The following is an 18422-nucleotide window of genomic DNA, read 5'->3' as shown; positions in this document are numbered from 1 at the left end:
ACAGTGTGGTTGTTTCATAGTCTTTTCAACCAGCCTTTCCTCTTTAAGATGCTTGCCCTCTGCTGGCCTCTGGTGGGCTCTCTTCAGAAACTGGAACCGTATTGTGCATTTGCAATAATATTAAAAAAAATGTTATGCAGAAAATCAGACAATTTGCCTTGAAAAATCAAATGCCTGGTAGAGTATTATAGGAAACTACGTGTACTGGAAAATGTGAAAACCCACTCTCCCAATCGCGGACCTTAAATATAAAATAGAAATAGGAGGAGGTTAGCATTTAATATTATAATGAAATTCTCAATCTGACATCACATTCCTAAGCAATATGCAAATTTCTGGTCAAACACTAGAAAAAGTGTCACTTTGGCGTATGCTTTGGACTTTCTTTATAAACAGTTGGTTAATTTCTGTGCATTCCAGTTGAAGTCATCATGTCATTGAGAAACTATGAGAATAAAATTTTAAAATAAGGTCAGGAAAAATTGATCTCTAAGGAATCCAAATTTCTTCTTTTTTATGTTTAGTTTTCATAAAACCCAGGCTTGTTAAAAGGCATTCAGTGCAGGCAAACCTCGGTTACCTATTTCTGCAGCCCACTAAAGAGAGAGACGGGATCACTTTAAATGATTAAAAGTGTATAGCTTGAATTCTACCTACAGCAATTGATTTAGTAAGCAAGGAAAAGATTGCCGGTGACATTATGATCTGGTAAATTATCTGCAAAGTTCCTGGTATTCATAATTCCAAACTCAACTCTATCTTTGAATTTTTTTTTTTAGTTTGAACAATTTGAAAGCACCATTGGTTTTAAACTGCCAAACCACCGAGCTGCCAAGCGCTTATGGAAAGTTTGTGTCGAGCACCACACGTTTTTCAGGTACGTCGAGACCGTTTCGATTCCCACGAGCCAGGAAGAATTGCAGTGACTGGAATCACGTACAGTAAAAAGGGGGGTGAGCGAGAGAAAAATACACAAACATGCCCTTTCTATCTCGTCAAGCTTACGGTCACCAGAGTTCCTGATGAGAAATCCTAAAAGAACATCTGGCTAAATTGGAATGGTTTTCTTTCATTTGTATTATACTTATCTGCCCAACTCCTCTTTTTTTTTTCTTTTAATATCTTCACTGTTGTTGTTGTCGTTGTTGTTTCACGGTATTGGTATTGAACCCAGAGGCATTCTACCTTCTAGCTGTACATACCCCAACCCTTTTTTTGTTTTGTTTTGAAACATAATTTTCTTAGGTTGCTGAGTCTTGCTGTGTGGCTGAGGCTGGCCTCGAGCCTGCCATCTCCCTCTCCCAGCCTCCCAAGTGCTGCGATCGCAGGCATGCACCGCCACACCCAGCTTCGCTCTTTATTTCTAGAGTGTCCTTGTCAAATATCTAGTCCATTCTTTACCATTCCAATAACGTCTCTATTTTTTTAATTGGTGCATTGTAGTCATACATCTTGATGAAGTTCAGAGATGGAGGCATGAGGCCCACAGCACTCCTTGAGCCCTCCTTCCCCGTTCCCACCCCACTCCCTCTCCCTTCCCACCTTCCTGTGCTAAGCACAGTGATTGGCTTTGATAAGTTTGTGAATGTGCATCCTGTCCAATGAGATGTTCCCTTCTTACAGTCTTCCTCTGCTTCCCATCCCTTTCAGTTAGGTCCCCTCCTTCTCTCCACTAAGGTTTTTCCTCCTCTGGGGTCCTTCCTCTGTTCCAACTTCTCCCTAGCTCCCACAAATGAGGGAGAACATCCAACCTTTCACTATTTTTAACTGACTATTATCACTTAGCATAATATTCTCCTCTCATCCATTTCCCTGAAAGTGACATAAATTTTTTCTTCTTTATGGCTGAGTAGAATCCCATTCTGTATATATCCCATAACTTCACAATCCATCTGTCTGTTGATAGACATCTCAGCTGATTCCATAGTTTGGCAATTATGACTTGTGCAGCTATATTCAGATATGCATGCATTACTATGGTAGTCTGGTTTCAGTTCTTTTGTGTAGACACCCAGGAGTGGTATAGCTGGTACCACTGGCACCATATGGTATCATATGGTAGATTCATTCCTATTCTTCTGAGGATCCTCCACATTGTTTTTAAAAGTAGTTGCACTGATTTGCAATCTCACCAATAATGCATCGGAGTTCCTACTTCTCCACATCCTCGCCAGCATTTATTATTATTATTTGTGTTTTTAATGATTGCCATTCTAATTGGGGTTACGTGAAATTTCAGGGTAGTTTTGATTAGCATCTCTCTGATTGCTAATGACATTGAACATTTTTTACATATTTATTGGCCATTTGTATTTCTTTTTTGTGAAGTGTCTATTTAGTTCTGATTGGGTTTCTGAGTGCTTTGTACATTCTAGATATTGGTCCTCTGTCAGAGGTGTAGCTGACAAAGATCTCCCATTTTGTTGGCTCTCCTTTGAAGTTATTGATAGTTTCGTTTCTCCACAGAAGCTCTTCAGTTTAACATAATCCCACGTATTAATCTTTATTTTAATTTCTTGTGCCTTGTGTCCTGTTGAGTAAGTTTCTACCCATGTTGGTGTTATGCCCTCTTCTGTGAAAGTAACTACCAAGTCTCTGGTCTGATTTCCAGATCTTTGATCCATGTTGACTTGACTCTTGTGCAAGGAGTAAATGGTATTAGGCTCAGGAGATTCGTGTCTGCAGAATAACAAATTACCACTCCTTTCATCTATTTAGTTGCTCTTTGGGGTTAGGAAACCATAGACTGTTTACATGGGATGGTGACATTCCCAACCCTGTTTTATGGATCCCATCTCTGTAGCATTCCTTGGTAATGTATGCTGTGTGAATTGATAGTTTGTCTTGTAAAGTCACATTCATTTACCTGCAAGTTGCGTGTTAAACCCTTAGCACAGGAAATGCAGTAAAGTTTTTGAAAAGCACTTTGAATTAGCGATTTGACTTAGTGATCTTTTTGATGTTTGTCTCCAATTATCTTTAGGCTATTGCTACCAGAAGCACCTCCAAAGAAATTCCTAACCTTGGGTTCCAAGTTCCGTTATAGTGGCAGAACGCAAGCCCAAACAAGAAGAGCCAGTGCTTTGATAGACCGCCCAGCGCCTTACTTCGAACGCTCATCCAGCAAACGATACACCATGTCTCGCAGCTTAGACGGAGGTAGGCATTGCTGGCTGACTTGTATTCATTGCTAGTTGCCCAGAAAGAGCGGGAACCCATCATGAGTTTTCTAACAATGCAGGTCCTCTCCGATACTTTGAAAGGAGAAGCAGTGTACGTCTGTAATGACTAGCAGATTTGTAAGGTCCCACCTCCACAGAAAGCGTTTGTCTGTCTGTTACTTCGTAGATGCAGATAAAAATCAGATAAATTAGGCACGTAGGGAATGAGGAGCTCATAGTTTTGATAAGCCAGCACCTGAGTTTGGAGAAAGATGCTCGCATTCTAGATAGATTTACCTGCTACGAGATCACAGATTGGCAGCTTTGTCTCAGACTGTTTGTTTCAGAAAGAAAACTGCCAACTCATTTTATCTCTGTTTCTAAAGAATTTTAGGTGTAAAATTGGACCTGCATCAGTCAGTTGGTGGCAACCAGAAGAAAGGGAGAATTTACTAGCTCTCCTGGGAAGACATTGCTTTGTGAATGTTCTCACTGCTAATTCAAATGAGCAGAACAGAGACATCTGTAAAAGAGCTATAAAGCAGACGACCTTCTTAAGAAATAATATAACCGTGAATTATTTTTAGTGCTTTTCGTTCTGCCTGACAGCTGTGAACTGCCAGCAGCCTGTGGTATACCGGGGGTGCGCTTTCTGCCGCCCACCACGCGGCCACAGTGATACCTAGGAACTGAGCTAGGGCCAGGCCTCTGTCCTCTGGTTCACAGCTCCTGGAGATTGGCTGTGTTATTCGAGACCCATCCTGTGCAAATAACGAGAGTCAGAAGAATCTGGACTGGTTGTGTGATTTGAATTAATAATTAAAACATAAATTAAAAATACATGTGACAAGTCCCTGGGATCATCTCTGTCCCTATTTCTTTGCAGCTGTTCTTCAAAAACCCTTCCTTCCCTCTCCCTTCTCACCATACCCCAGAGTGGTTGATAGGATGAGATATTTCCTGAATCTCCTGATTAAGAATTATTTTTCCAGCCGGATATGGTGGTATCCACCAGTAATCCCAATACTTGGCTGAGACAGGAGGATTGCAGGTTCAAGGCTAGCCTCAGCAACCTAGTGAGACCTTGTTTCCAAATAAAAAGATAAAATAGAGCTGAGAGTGTAGCTCAGAGGTAGAATGCCCTTGGCCTTTGGGTTCAATCCCCAGCACGGAAATAGAAAGAGAGAAAGAGGGGGAGAGAGAGAGTGTGTGTGAGTGAGTTTTCCTATTGGAGTACTTTATGAGCTGTTAATGGAAGAAATCACAATTCTGTTGTTAGTACTCAGTGGGAAAAGCAGTCACTTGCCATAGGTGACTCCAGAGTGAGTGTAGGTGTCTCGGTTCTCCCTCTGAGAGGTGTTTGGCAAATGATTTCCACTCTCCATGTCTAACCGGGCTACCTATAAAATGGGAGCGAGGCCGTCTTCAACGGGGTTGTTGTGAAGACATGTTTATAAAGCAGCCTTGGTATAGACATAGTTATTATTTTAATAATATTTGATAATTATCCTCCCGCGACCCTGTGAGCTGGCCTAGGAAGTTAATTACAGTCGGCTCTTTGTATTTCTGGGTTCCCATTCTGCAAGCTCAACCAACTGTGAGTTGAAAAAATTATTTAAATAAATTACATCTCTACTGAACATGTAGAGGGCTTTTTTTTCTTGTCCTTGTTCCTTAGATAATACATTGTGACAACAATTTTCATAGAATTTCAACACATTTAAGTTGTGTCGGGCATTATGAGTCATCTAGAGGTGATTCAAGGCACACAGGGTGTGAAAGTTCATAGGTAAAAACTACACTATTTTATATAAAAAAAAACTTGAGCATCTCAGGGTGATGGTATCTACATAGTCCTGGAAACCAAGGGGCACCTGGGCCATTGTGTATCTTCTAAGATTTCCAGAATACCAAACCCAGATCTTACTCTTGGGACTAAATATATATCAGGACTGTTTGGAGTTGCCTTAAGATAGTAAGATGCCTGTAATAAAACACTGAAGCCTTGCTTCTGGCTTTCTGCCCTTACTCTTCTCCAGGTACCTCTGCTCACTATTCGTCCGTCCCCTAAATCTGTGCTTGAGTAACTTCTGTAGAATTGCACCCTTTTCCCCTGAACACCCTCCCCTTTGTTAGCCAAGTGCACCCAAAGGAACACATTTCTTGTGGATGTTGTTTTCCTCTTGACCTTTTGTGTGATAATGACTTCTGAGAAGACAGAAGACAATGCTGAAGCCGATGGACTAATGTCATGTGTCTCTTCCTCCCTGCCCCCAAAATGATGCTAGTCTGTGTCCTCTCACTCCTTGTGGGCCTGCCAGGTCTCGTATGTTTTCGGCTGCTGCTCAGCTGGGTACCAAGGCTGCACGTGGGAACGTACACAGCTTTTTGCAAGGCGACAACTTATATCAAACAGCCTTACTGGTCCATTAAGAAACCGCGTCTCCTATGAGCTTTTTCATCAGTATAAAGAGATGCGAAATATCTTAGTAGAGATATTTTGGTAAAGTAGTTTAGCTATTAAAGAGATCTTATTTCAGAATCCTTCCTTTTATTTATGTGTTAAAATCCCTAAAATATGAATGCAGATTATATTTTGTCTCTGATCAGCTACTGTGTATTTGAGAAACAGCATTTTATAAGTTTCAATAAATTTCGTATGTTATTTCAAACCTGAAATAGCGAGCATCAGATTTTGACATTTATCCAAACTAAGCATCTCTTTCACTAAGACGTTTTAGCTGGGATGAAAGGCTGTCCTTATCTCTTATGTTTGCATGCCCAGCGTTTGCATGAATTTCATTCAGCAGCATTTGTCTTGCTTTATCAAAATATTAGAGATGTGAATGAATGTATGTGCGTCTCATCATAGCAGAGAGAGTGTTTAAAATGCACTGGATCTTAAAACATAATCTAGGCTTCAGTTGAATGGAATAGCCATGTGAATTCTATAATCTCTGCCAACGTAATACCCCTGGGGCTCTTATATTGTGGGAGTTACAGACTTTTCAGCATTAAAAAATAGTAATAAGCTCGGTGTGGTGGAACATACCTGTAATCCCAGTACTTGGGAGGCTAAGACAAGAGGATCACAGGTTCAAGGCCTGTCTCGGCAATTTAGCGAGACCGTCAGCAACTTACTGAAACCCTGTTTCAAAAGGAAAAAGCAAAAAGGGCTGGGGGTGTAGACCGAAGGTAGAGCACCCCTGGGTTCAATCTCCAGGAACACATTTCTTGTGAAGGTTGCTTTTCTCTTAATCTTTGGTGTCAACAACAACAACAACAATAAAATAGTAAAACCAGCTCACTGCTTGGTGAATGGCGCTTCCGAATGTATGTTCAGAGTCAAGTGTATCAGCATCATCTGCTGCCATGAGTTGGTGGCCATGCCACTGCGTGCCCGGGGAGCCCAGTGTCACCTCCTTCCCTGCACCTCCACCCCCCCCCACCCTCGCCAGAAAGCCTGAGAATGTGTGCACGTTGCTCTGAGCTTCGAGACACGGGCATTGAACTCATTTTCAAATACTGGTCTAGATGAAACAGAAAGATGAGTCTATGATAATGCTTATATTCTTTTCAAGTGAAATTTGGTATTTGGTAGTGGTATGCCCCCACCCAATAATATGACAGTGGCGTTGTTGATCTGTCTTCCAGCTTAACTATTTCAGATTTTGTCTCTCCAATTGTATTTGCTTTTAGCATCAGTGAATGAAAACCATGAAATATACATGAAGGATTCTATGTCTGCTGCAGAGGTTGGTACTGGCCAGTACGCCACGACAAAGGGTATCTCTCAGACCAACTTGATCACCACTGTGACTCCGGAGAAGAAGGCGGAGGAGGAACGCGATGAGGAGGAGGAGAGGAGGAGGAAGGCCGAGGAGGCCACGCCTGTCACGGCCATCCGGCAGGAGGGAAAGGTACAGCTCCTCCTGGGCTGCCTCCTGGCGCTGCTGCGTTCTGAGCCGCGCTGACCTGAGGATCTAAGCAGGAGCGTGTGAAGCCGTAGGGTCCTCCAGGTTTCTGCACTCATTTCACTAGTTCCTATTTCGTTTTGCATTCATAGGTCAAGCTTTTAAGTTACTCTTCGAGTTCCAACATTTTTCCTGGGAAAGTTGCTTGCTTAATATTTTTGGTAATTTTTATTTGAATGAGGGCCGTGCTATATAAGACTTTCAACCTGTGTCCTGTATGTGTCTCTTATATCCCTTGGGGGACGTGGTGGGCTTCTGCTTGGTCTCGAGGCTCAGACCTGGCCCTAAAGCAATTGTCTTTGTTTCTGGCCCCATCCTCCTACCCCCAGGGCGCGGTATTTTTCTAGACAGACAACAATCACGCTGTCGTTCCTCTGACTACAAGCCCATTGTGCGACCATGGTCTCTATGGTTCTCATTAGTCTCCCTTAGTCTTTTAAATTAATTATAATCTAATCAGCAAAGGACTGAGGGATCATATTTTAAAAAGGGGGACATTAAGGCAGAAGTTTGCAGCAGTAGGCGAAAAGAGAATTGTGTAGCAATTGTTCCCGTGTCTTATTTTGTTCCCGTGTCTTATTTATTGCATTTTGTGACCTCATTTCCCCCCAGATAAATTTCTTCTTAAATATTATTTTTAAAAAAATCAGGATTGCCAGGTGCGGTGGCACATGCTTATAATCCTCATGCTTGGGAGGCTGAGACAGGAGTGAGACCCTGTTTCTGAATAAAGTATAAAAAAAATAGGTCTTGGAGTAGAGCTCAGAGGTAGAGAAGCCCCTGGGTTCCACCTAGGGATACTAGAGTACCCCCTAGTACTACAAAAATAAAAATAAAAATAAATCAGGTTTATGTCTGATGAACCAGCACTGTAAAGGGGAGACCTATGCCTTTTATTATAATAGAGAAAGAGAGAGGCTCCTGGAATGTTTAGGACACAGAGACAGAGGAAAGAGGAGAAAATGAAGCTCATATAACCTGGAGATCACTCCGAGTCACAGGGCATGTGGCTCTTCGAGTGTAGATACATTGACAGAGAATCTGCAGTTAGAAATCCATGAAAATATTTCTTCCTGTAAGAATTTAACAGTCACAGCTTTTGGGTTATTTTTATTTTTAGCTTTCTTTTTTCCTTGGAAATGGGGATTGAATTCAAGGGCATTCTACCTCTGAGCTATACCCCAGTCCTATTTTATTTATTTGTTTACTTATTTATACTAGGGTGGAGCCCAGGGGCTTTCTACCTCCAGGCTACACTCCCAGACCTATTGTATTTTTTTATTTGGAAACAGGGTTTCAGTAGGTTACTGAGAGCCTCACTAAGTAGCTGAGGCTGGCTTCGAACCTGTGCGATCCTCCTGTCTCAGCCTCCCAAGTACTGGGATTATAAGAATGTGCCACCATGCCCGGCTTTTTTTTTTTTTTAAACAGAGACTTTCTGAATTGCTGAGGGTTTTACTAAGTTGTCAAAGCTGGCCTCAAACCTGCAACCCTCTTGTCTTAGCCAAGTACTGGGGTATATGTGTATGTCACCCCACCTGGCTCAACAGTAACATCTTAATAGAGAAGATAAATAATTTCTCTAGTAACAGTAGAATATGCCAATGACTCAATGCATCATCTTTTAAATTTTGCTCTTTGAAGAGAAGATCCTTGGGTGGGCATGGTGGTACACACTTGTAATCCCAGCATTTGGGATGTGGAGACCGGAGGATTGCGGTTCTCGGACAGCCTCAGCTACTTAGGGAGGCCCATTACAACTCAGTGGGACCCTGTTTCAAAATAAAGAATAAGCCGGGCGTGGTGGCACACACTTGTAATCCCCGTGCTTGGGAGGCAGAGACAGGAGTATCGCGCAGGTTCGAAGCCAGCCACGCTGGCTTAAGAGACCCTATTTCCAAATAAAAAGTATAAAAATATGTCTGGGAGTGTGAAGGACTCCAGGAACCCCAGTACCACCAACAACAACAACAAAAAAGTTCCAAACTATTGGATATTTGTTTTTTGTTTTTTGTTTTGTTTTGTTTTGTTTTGTTTTTGCGCGGGTCTGGGGATGGAACCCAGGGGCATTGACCTCCGAGCTACACCCCCTGCCCTATTTTTTTTTCCTTTATTTTGAAACCGGGTCTCACTGAGTTGCAGAGGGCCTCACTAAGTAGCTGAGGCTGTCCGTGAACCGCGATCCTCCAGGTCTCAGCCTCCCAAATGCTGGGATTCCAAGCGTGCGCCACCACGCCCTGCCCAAGATGATAGTGTTATGTGTACATTTTCTTCCGCTGCTGTCTTTACCACTTCCCTTCAAGTCAGGACTGGGTAACCACCACCAACCAGGTTGAGCAGTCACCGTACTCCAAGGTCAGTAGACCTTAGGGTGTGTGCAAAACGCACGCGCACACGCTCGCACACAGCGGCTTAAGCTGGTACTGAGTTATCTTGTTCATGAAAGCTCAGCTCACCAGGGGACTCTTCTCCATGAACACCTGCTTTACGCTGTGGGAAGAACTCGCCAACCAAAGGGATAAGCGTGCCCTTTTTCTGCTAAGAGAAGTCAGAAGGTTGGGAAGTTGTCTCTTATTTATGGATGGCAAATAATAGAAACGAACCCCACAGAAACTGCTACAAGAAAACGCATTCCTTTCTGCTAGTCAGCCTATTGAAACCGTTTCTATGAGTCGAGGTGTCCCTTGTATCCTGGTAAAGGAGCCAAAATAGGAGCTTTTTCAAAGAAACCTCATTTGTGTGTGTGTTGGGGGGGTCTGAAATGCCAATTGCTGAGCCCCCTCCCCCATTGTAACTACATATCAAATAGGAATGGAGCCAGAAATGTCTTGATTTAAAACCCTCCTGCTTTGGGTGTGCTTGACTAACCCAGAAAAAGAATAATGCTAGAAAAATTTTTTAAAAATCAAAATTTGAATTGGACTCTCGATTTTCATTTCTAATTTGGTTATCATAACAGATCTATTAACTGGACATCAGGACATGGTTATGAAAGTCTTGATTTTGATTTATGAGAGAGTTCTGTTAGCTCTTAAAACCCTAGAGCTGTTGGCCCATAATGAAACCTTTAAAATCATTTTTTTAATGTTACTGACGCATTGTAATTGTACGTGTTAGTGAGATTCGTAGAGATGGATTCACATATGTACATGACATTACTTGGGTACGATCGTGGGGAGCAGGTCGACGCTGGGGTTGCCCACAGACCCCCTGCCCTGTATGAAGTGCCTTAGTGGGTGGAGACACTGGCATGCAGCGGGATGGCTCGGAAGTTCCCCCAGGGAGCCTCGTGCTAAAGTTCTTGTTTTACGATTTTGTATTGACCAACCCTTGAGAAAGTGAACTAATTGCAGTTTTCTTTTTGTTTCTTTGCATCTCTGCTGCATCCTGTCTCTCTCTGTCTCTTTCGCATCAGTCACCAGGGCTCAGCACTGATTCCCATCCCCCGTCACCCCCATCAGCCCATTGTGACCCTGCATCTTCCACAGAGCTCCGCAGGAGGCGGAAGGAGAAGGAAAGCAAAGCAGGCTCCCCGCAGCCCCAGGCGGAGCCCGCCCTGGACTCCGAGGGCCAGGGGCAGGCTTACTTAGGGGACCAAGATGTAGCCTTTAGCTACCGGCAGCAAACGGGCAAAGGGGCCACCTTGTTTTCCTTCTCTTTGCAGCTCCCCGAGTCATTCCCCTCGCTCCTAGATGACGATGGGTACCTGTCTTTCCCCAACCTGTCCGAAACCAACCTCCTGCCCCAGAGCTTGCAGCGCTACCTCCCCATCCGCTCCCCGTCCCTCGTGCCCTGCTTCCTCTTCATCTTCTTCTTCCTTCTCTCTGCCTCCTTCTCAGTGCCATACGCCCTCACTCTCTCCTTCCCTCTGGCTCTGAGCCTCTGCTACCTGGAGCCCAAGGCGGCTTCCTTGAGCGCCTCCCTAGACAATGACCCCAGTGACAGTTCAGAGGAAGAGGTGTGTACCTCGGCAGAGAACACGCTCCCCTGCGTGCTCTGTGCTTCAGTCCGAAACAGTGTTAGCCGGCTGCTGGAATCGCGGTCCTACTTTCAGAACCTCATTTATCGTCTGTGCTGGGGAGTCCAACCCGGCCCGGGGTTAGGCACAAGCTGTGGATATGGCTGACCCAGGCCCACCCCATTGAACTCTTATGTGGGGTGAAGGGACTCCGCCAGGTGTCCGTTTCAAGTAAGCCACCAGATAGCCGGGCTAAGTGAACGTTTCTGTTCAGTAACCATCTTATAAAACCAATCGCATAGAAGACAGATAAGTATTTTCCAACTTAAATGAGATTCAAGGAGAGTTGGAAAGAGCGCTGCCAGAGAGGATGATTTTAATCTTCTGGGTAGCTTTCCAAAATTACAAATGCTTCTCCTCCCTGCAGATTCTGGAATGCCCCCACTGCCCTCCTTGGCTGTAGTTACAGAGTTGCCGAGTAGATCAGAAAGAATGTCACATTGGTGCACTACGCCCACGCGGTATCAGCCTTGGGGACAAAAGAGGACCCGAAAATGCATGTCCTCAGTGGTGTCCAAACACAATCGGAGAGATTTATTTAAGGTTTCTCTCCATGATATAAACCAGCTGCAATGTCAGCAGTGTTGGTCCTATACGAGATGACAGTGATTCTTCAAATCCAGCGTGGGCCCAAACGCCCCGCATGTTGACAGTGCGGTAAAGTCACGGAAGTTGGCTGGGCATCTCTGGCCCTCAGCCAGGAATGCAGAGGGCCGGGGAAAGAACTTGGTCTCCCTCATCCCAGCAGTTGGGTGAGCTGGCACTGGAGCCAGCAGCTTCTCCTATCGCTCCCCCTTTCCCACCACTCCGCAGCCCTGTGAACAGCACAGCAGCTTTTTCTTTTCTTTTCTTTTCTTTTTTCCAAATTTGCAAGGGCGCATAGGGGAAACAATAGAAGCTGCCCCTAAAAGTCTGTTCCCATGTCCTCTCCCACCTGCGCCTCTCTGCGGGCTCCCACCAGCTCTCCTCTGCCCACCAAACAAGGGCTTCTGAGGCAGGAGACAAGCCAAGTGCACCTAGCATTTAAATGTAAAAATCCTAAAGTCAGACACAAAAAAAGAAAGTCTGTTTGATTCCCTGCTCAGACGGAAAGTCATAATTTGAGCTGCACCTGCCAGTATAGAATTGCGAAGGTATCTAAATACCTATATTTAGTGGTTTTATGACCATTTTTGTATAGCAAAAGGAAAAAATAGCATGAATGTTCTCACAGGTGTTAGAAATGGATGTCTAGGCTTTTTTAAAAGGCTGATGTTGCTGAAGAGCCCTTTCCAAACTTTGGGAGTTATATGTGGCTACTAACTCCCGCTGATATATGTACCCACGTATATAGGTAACTATTTTAATACTTGGAAATTATTTTGAGAACTACTTTAAACCCTAGGCTTTAATATCACTATTAGCAAATAGTATAGGACCAGAACACACGACAGTTAAGAAGACGGTATTAACTACGGAGTTCGTTTATGATAGCAGATTCCCAACCTAAATTGTTTTCCCTTAACCAGCACGGTTAGTTGCAAAGCTAACAGGAAGCAAAATCAATGGCTTGATTCCTGCATTTCTAAATTCTGAATAACTGAACGTTTCTTCAGCCAACCACACAGCTCTTGTGCCTAACCCAGGGTGTACATCTCGTAATCGACGCATGAGAGTTCATGTTAAATTTGGGCATGTCTGCATTACATCAGCAAAACAAATCACAGCAGTTCATTGTTGCGAGCTAAGGAACAGGGAGCTTCACGGAGCTAGCGCTGGCCGCTGGGTCCCGGCCACCCTCCTTCCAGCCTTAGCCCGCGACAGCTCTCCCGCCCCACGCTCTGTATTTGGCCATCTGTTCAGTGTGGACTCCGAGCCCCAGGTGTGAAGAGCAGTGTGTATTAGACCTGCTTGAGCTCAGCGCATAATGTAGGTCATTCCATTTTTTTTTAATGCTATTGCTTACATGGCCAATTTTATACCCTTGGCCTCAAGGCACGTGCTCAGCTCAGCTTCGTTACTCCTGACACACAGCTCCTCTGTGCCACATTCGTTTACACAGTCACCGACGACAGTAGTTCTTATCACATTTCTCTTGTGTTACTGGGCGTAATCCATCCCAACCCTTCCTTCTTGAGAGTAAAACTCAGTTGAGAAAGTCTTAATCATTTCAAAGGGGAAAGTGGGTCTTTTTCTTTTGTACTTTTTACATGGCCAAATAAGGGACAGAATATGAAGTCATCTGTCAAAAACAAGATAAATTTAGCTCACTGTAACAGAAGGTGTTGGGTGAATTTTCTGGATAAGTTTTTGATAACACAAAATAGATAGACTTGAGTCTGGCGGAAAAATTAATGTATGACACTTTGAATTGTGTAGACATAGTATATGGTAGTTCATGAGATTCTATATTTTGCAATCTTGTGTGGTCACAGTACATTATATAAATAAGAGTTGCTATAGAAGCTGCTTTTATTTCATTTTTATTACTCATTTATTGACTATTGATCAGATACTATATTTGCTGACTATTGACTAGACACTAATTAGGAATTTTAAAGACCTTACATATTTCCTTTTCTTTTCTTCCTTTTTTCTGTTTTTAAAATTTTTTTGTGTGGTCCTGGGGGTGGAACCCAGTGGCATTCTACCTCTGAGCTACACCTCCAGAGCTATTTTTTATTCTTTATTTTTTTGAAACAGGGTTTCACTGAGTTGCAAAGGGCCTCACCAACTGAGGCTGTCCTCAAACCTGGATCTTCCTGTCTCAGCCATGTCTGCCACACCTGGCTTTTTTTCTGTTTTGAGACAGAGGTCTCACTATGCTGCCCAGGGTGGCCTTGAACTCACAGTCCTCCTCCCCAACCTCCCCAGGAGCTGAGCTTACAGACATGTACCACTGCACCCAACCGTTGAGGAAATTTAGATATGACCAAAGACCTCTCATTGTATTTAGGCTATCAAATTAAAATTAGGTAATTTTTAAAAACTAAAATTAATAGTAGTTGTGTAATGTTATATTAACATTTTATTAAAGACAGTTTTTAGCTGTGTGTATATCAGGCATTCTGTAAAGAACTTGGTATCCATTATACGGTACAGTGAGGGCTGTTATTTTCCCCATTTTCCAAGAAGGAAACTTGAACTAAAATATGAAACAAGCCCAATGGATCACAGGTTTGAACAGCAAGGATTTGAGCCCATACGGGTCTAACCTCAGACCCTCATTCACATCCACATCTGCTCTCTCATGCTGAGATGTTGGGAAGTGAGTCAAGTACATCTCAGACCCGTAAGGAGATCATCTATGTAGGAAGAGATCTCCCTTCAAGGTACAGTTAATTAGAGCACTAGGCATAGCCATTCTTCTTGACCTTGGAATTATCGTGTACACTTGAACGGCCCCCGTCCCTTTCTTACTAACTCAGACTGGTCTATCCCTGGGGTCAGCGGGTGAAGCCAGGCTAATGTCCTGCAAGAAAATTAATACCCCTCCCTGTCCCAGTTGCTGACCCAGGTGGTCAGATCATGAAAGTAGTGGCCACACTTTCTTCCCCAATCTACTGAATATTATTTTTTTTATTTAGGGTTGGCAGCAAGGCCCATATGCCAAGCATATGTTTCAACTCCTTTTCTTTCAGAAATATAAAAAATGAGAGTCTGGGATACTGCTAAGAAGCCAACCTGACCAGCATTGTCTGTACAGACAACATTGTCCCCCACTCATCTCCTGGCACGCCTTGCTCTTTGGAGGGAGGGGTTGTTTTAAGAGACATTCCCAGCCCTATAGCCCTCTGTTCTAATTTTTTCCCCCTTTGGTCCTGGGGATTGAACCCAGCAGTATTCAATGTCCAAGCCGCACCCCCAGCCCTTTTTACTTTTGAAACAGAGTTTTGCTACATTGCTGAGGCTAGCTTCAAACCTGTGATCCTTCTGTCTCAGCCTCCCAAGTACTGCAATTACAGATGTGGGCCACCACACCCAGCTTTGATTTTTATTTTCAAAGTATTAACCAAATATCTTTGATCAAGGGAATTTCACTAATAATTAGTTTACATCTATGTAGGGAAAGTCAGTTACCATCAGGACATAACTCAAGAGAAAATACTTTTTGTTTTAAAACATAAGCCTCTGTGAAACAGATTAAAAACCAGTCCTAAAATTATTCTTCTAACTTTCCCCAGAAACCCAAGGCTCTGTGAAATGCTGTGCTCTGTTTTGATTCCAAGTAGATGTCTTTCTATATTTTTTAATTATTACTATTATTTGCATCATTTGAATGGTATTTTGCAACAAAATGCTTAAATATGTACTTTGACATATTCCTCTATATTGGAGGGCGGGGCGGAACAAATAGCATAATGTCTTAAAAAATACCTCTTAGTAATGATACTTAAAAATCTAATTACCTTTTCCACATATAAAACATATGCCCGTGAACCACTGGCGTGTGCTTTTAATAAATAATAGGTAATGCAGACAGCCTGATGTTCATAAATGGCCATAAACTACCCAACTGGTATAAATGAGGGGCTGAAAGTCGAGACTGTTAAGTAGCTTTTTATGTAAATTTACATTTACATTTACCTTTCAAATGTGACATTATTACTAGAATTTTTTAAAAAAACTATAAGCCCCCATTCCGATTGCGTTAAGCAGTTTTAGGCGAGCTTTTCGGGGATAGAGGGGAGGTGGGAGGAGAGGGACCAAGGTTCCCCATGGAGCGGCACCTGCAGGCTGCATGCCTGGGTCTCCTCGAGGGAGCGCTGCTGAGGACTCCTAGCTCGGGCTCCTCCTGCTTTGCTGAATCCTGCGATCCTGAGGGAAGGTGGTAGGAGACAGACACCAGAGAGAAAATGAAGGGTGTGCCCTGGGCCTGCCCTGAGTGACCAGATGGGTTTGTTTTCTGTCTCTGCCTCCCTCCTGGAACCTGATCACTTGTGCGGTCCACAGACCGACAGCGAGAGAACAGACACGGCAGCGGACGGCGAAACCACGGCCACCGAGGTTGGTACTGCCCCACAGGCCCTGGGGAGCCTGTGGGGTCTGGTGAAGAGCCTGTGTGTTAGGTTGGGTGGGGGGGGGCATCCCAACCTTCGTAGTAGGAGCTAAATATGTCTGTATGGGAGGCTGGGACGAGAGAGGAGGATGGGAGGGGAAGAGGGAACTCTCCTAATTACATGATGTACCTGCACAGACCTATCAGAGTCAGTCACTAAGCCAACCATGAGGAGGAGGGAGGAGGTGGGAGGGGGCGGGAACTGGAGAAGGGCTAACTGGGTGACATGTGCCCATCTGCCTCCGCCATCTTGTACTCCATTAAGATGTACGACTACAACGCACCAATAAAAAAATTAAAAATCAATAAATCAATAAAGGAGAGGAGGAGCGCAGGTTTGAGGCCTCAGTATAGTTGCTCAGCGGGATGAGACCTTGTTTCAAAACTAAAAGAAAAAGGGCTGGGGATATAGCTCGGAGGTAGAATGCCCAGCACCCAAAGAAAGAAAATAATACATAAATTAGTTGATAAGCTTAATTAATAAGGGGAAGGAGTGGGGTGCAATCTGAAAGGGGAGACATGTACTGTGTGTATGGATATTTCTATCATCTGAGCCTCTATGAGGGATAGTTACAATACACCGATAAAAAAATAAATGAAATAGGATTGGGGGCATAGCTAGGAGGTAGAGCATCCATGTGTTCAATTCCGAACACTGCAAAATTAATTAATCAGTTAATGAACTTGTAATGGCCTCGGCCAGTGGTTCTGACACTCTGGCTTGTGTCAGAGTGACCTGGAAGGACCCAGTCTTCTGGTGTTTTTTATTCAGAGGGGCTAAGATAGGACCTCATGATTTACGTTTCTAATAAGTTACCAGAAAATGTCGACTCTGCAAAATCTTTGGATCACATTTTGAGAACCACTTGCTTAAACTGATAAGACTTTTTTTAAAAAAGAGATTCTACCATGTTGCTCTCTAAGATAAGAAGCTGTTTATGTATGGCGGGCTTGGTGACTGGAGAGAAGTCACAATTAATCTAATTAGTTCACTGGCTACAGATGTATTTTAATTTCCCAAATGGTCAGATAATATTTATTAAAATAATACTTCTCTTAACTGACTTTTGTAGCCTTCAGCTAACTCATAAGAAATGAATTCCCTAAGAAAAGGAATATCAACAAATTATTATGAGTATTGTATTGGAAAAAAGTAATATAGAACAAAAGATATTATGCTAGTATATCTTTTTTTGCTGATTCTTTAGGATACATTATTGTGTATGTGACAAATACTGGTTTTTTTAATCTGCTTTGCCAGTAAATAGCTTAAATTTCTTTTTTTTAATTTTTTATTGGTATATTTATATATCATGCTGAAGCAAAAAAAAAAACTTGTGTAGACATAAATTATGCACACATCACCCAGTGAGCCCCCACCCAGTCCCACCCCACTCCCTCCCCGTCCCTCCCTCCCATGCTTGATTTAGTGGTTGACTTCGATATTAATAAGTATTTAGGAAAAACTAAAAATGCTGTAAGCAGTGCCCTTATATCACTTAGTTGAAAATGTCTTCAGAAAAAAAAAATATCCCATAACACCATTTCACTAAATTTCCTCATTTGGAAATGCCAAATGAGAATTCAACTTAAAGCTTAAAATTACAAATTTGGGGGGGGGGCTACCCAGTGCTGTGTGCATGTATTTTGTTGTCAACATGATTTACAATATGATACGAGGCTATAATGCACCAATAGGAGCACAGAAAATTTTAATTTAATTAAATTTTAAGGTAAAAGGTAGTAGTATAAATCTAACATCCAGATTCTTTTAAGCAATCACAAAAACCTTTATTACAAGTTAATAATTTTCTAGGCCAAATAAAAAAAACTACACCTTGATTTTGTTAAGAGTTAGTTACAGGTTAATACATTCAATGAAGGCCATCTGAATTTGAATTTGTGCTATAAATGAAAAATGGTTTTGTTTTGTTTTGTTTTGTTTTGTGGGTCTGGGGGTGGAACCCAGGGGCATTTGAGCCCTGAGCTATACCCGCCGCCCTATTTTTTATTCTTTATTTTGAAACAGGGTCTCACTAAGTTACAGAGCGCCTCACTAAGTAGCAAAGGCTGCCCGCGAACCGTGATCCTCCTGAATTCTGGGATTACAATCCCAGAACACAGGTGCCCCTGTGTTCAATCCGCCACCACGCCCAGCTAATGAAAAATGTTTTAATAGTAATTCTTTAAATGTCTATAGTGCTTTTAAAATCTGTGACATAACCTGTACA

General features: G+C 42.9%; 1 protein-coding gene across 15 annotated transcripts in view; it reads left to right on the top strand.

Moving 5' to 3' along the window:
• The window catches only part of EPB41L3 (erythrocyte membrane protein band 4.1 like 3), a gene marked incomplete at both ends in the record, with an annotated part of 110809 nt that overhangs the window by 73307 nt on the left and 19080 nt on the right, over positions 1-18422 (top strand). For 8 of the 15 annotated variants that reach the window (XM_080714469.1, XM_080714466.1, XM_080714475.1 and 5 more), the window contains 4 exons: positions 780-877; positions 2984-3159; positions 6861-7081; positions 16086-16139. In XM_080714469.1, the coding sequence (XP_080570595.1) occupies positions 780-877; positions 2984-3159; positions 6861-7081; positions 16086-16139 (549 nt within the window). Of the gene's footprint in view, positions 1-779; positions 878-2983; positions 3160-6860; positions 7082-10550; positions 11094-16085; positions 16140-18422 lie in introns of all 15 variants that reach the window. The other 7 variants (XM_080714465.1, XM_080714477.1, XM_080714472.1 and 4 more) reach the window with 3 other exon arrangements.

Source organism: Muscardinus avellanarius (assembly GCF_963383645.1).
Source record: "Muscardinus avellanarius genome assembly, chromosome: 17".
NCBI classification, from domain to species: domain Eukaryota; kingdom Metazoa; phylum Chordata; class Mammalia; order Rodentia; family Gliridae; genus Muscardinus; species Muscardinus avellanarius.
Note: the sequence above shows the minus strand (reverse complement) of the source record. Positions and strands in the feature narration are given on the sequence as shown.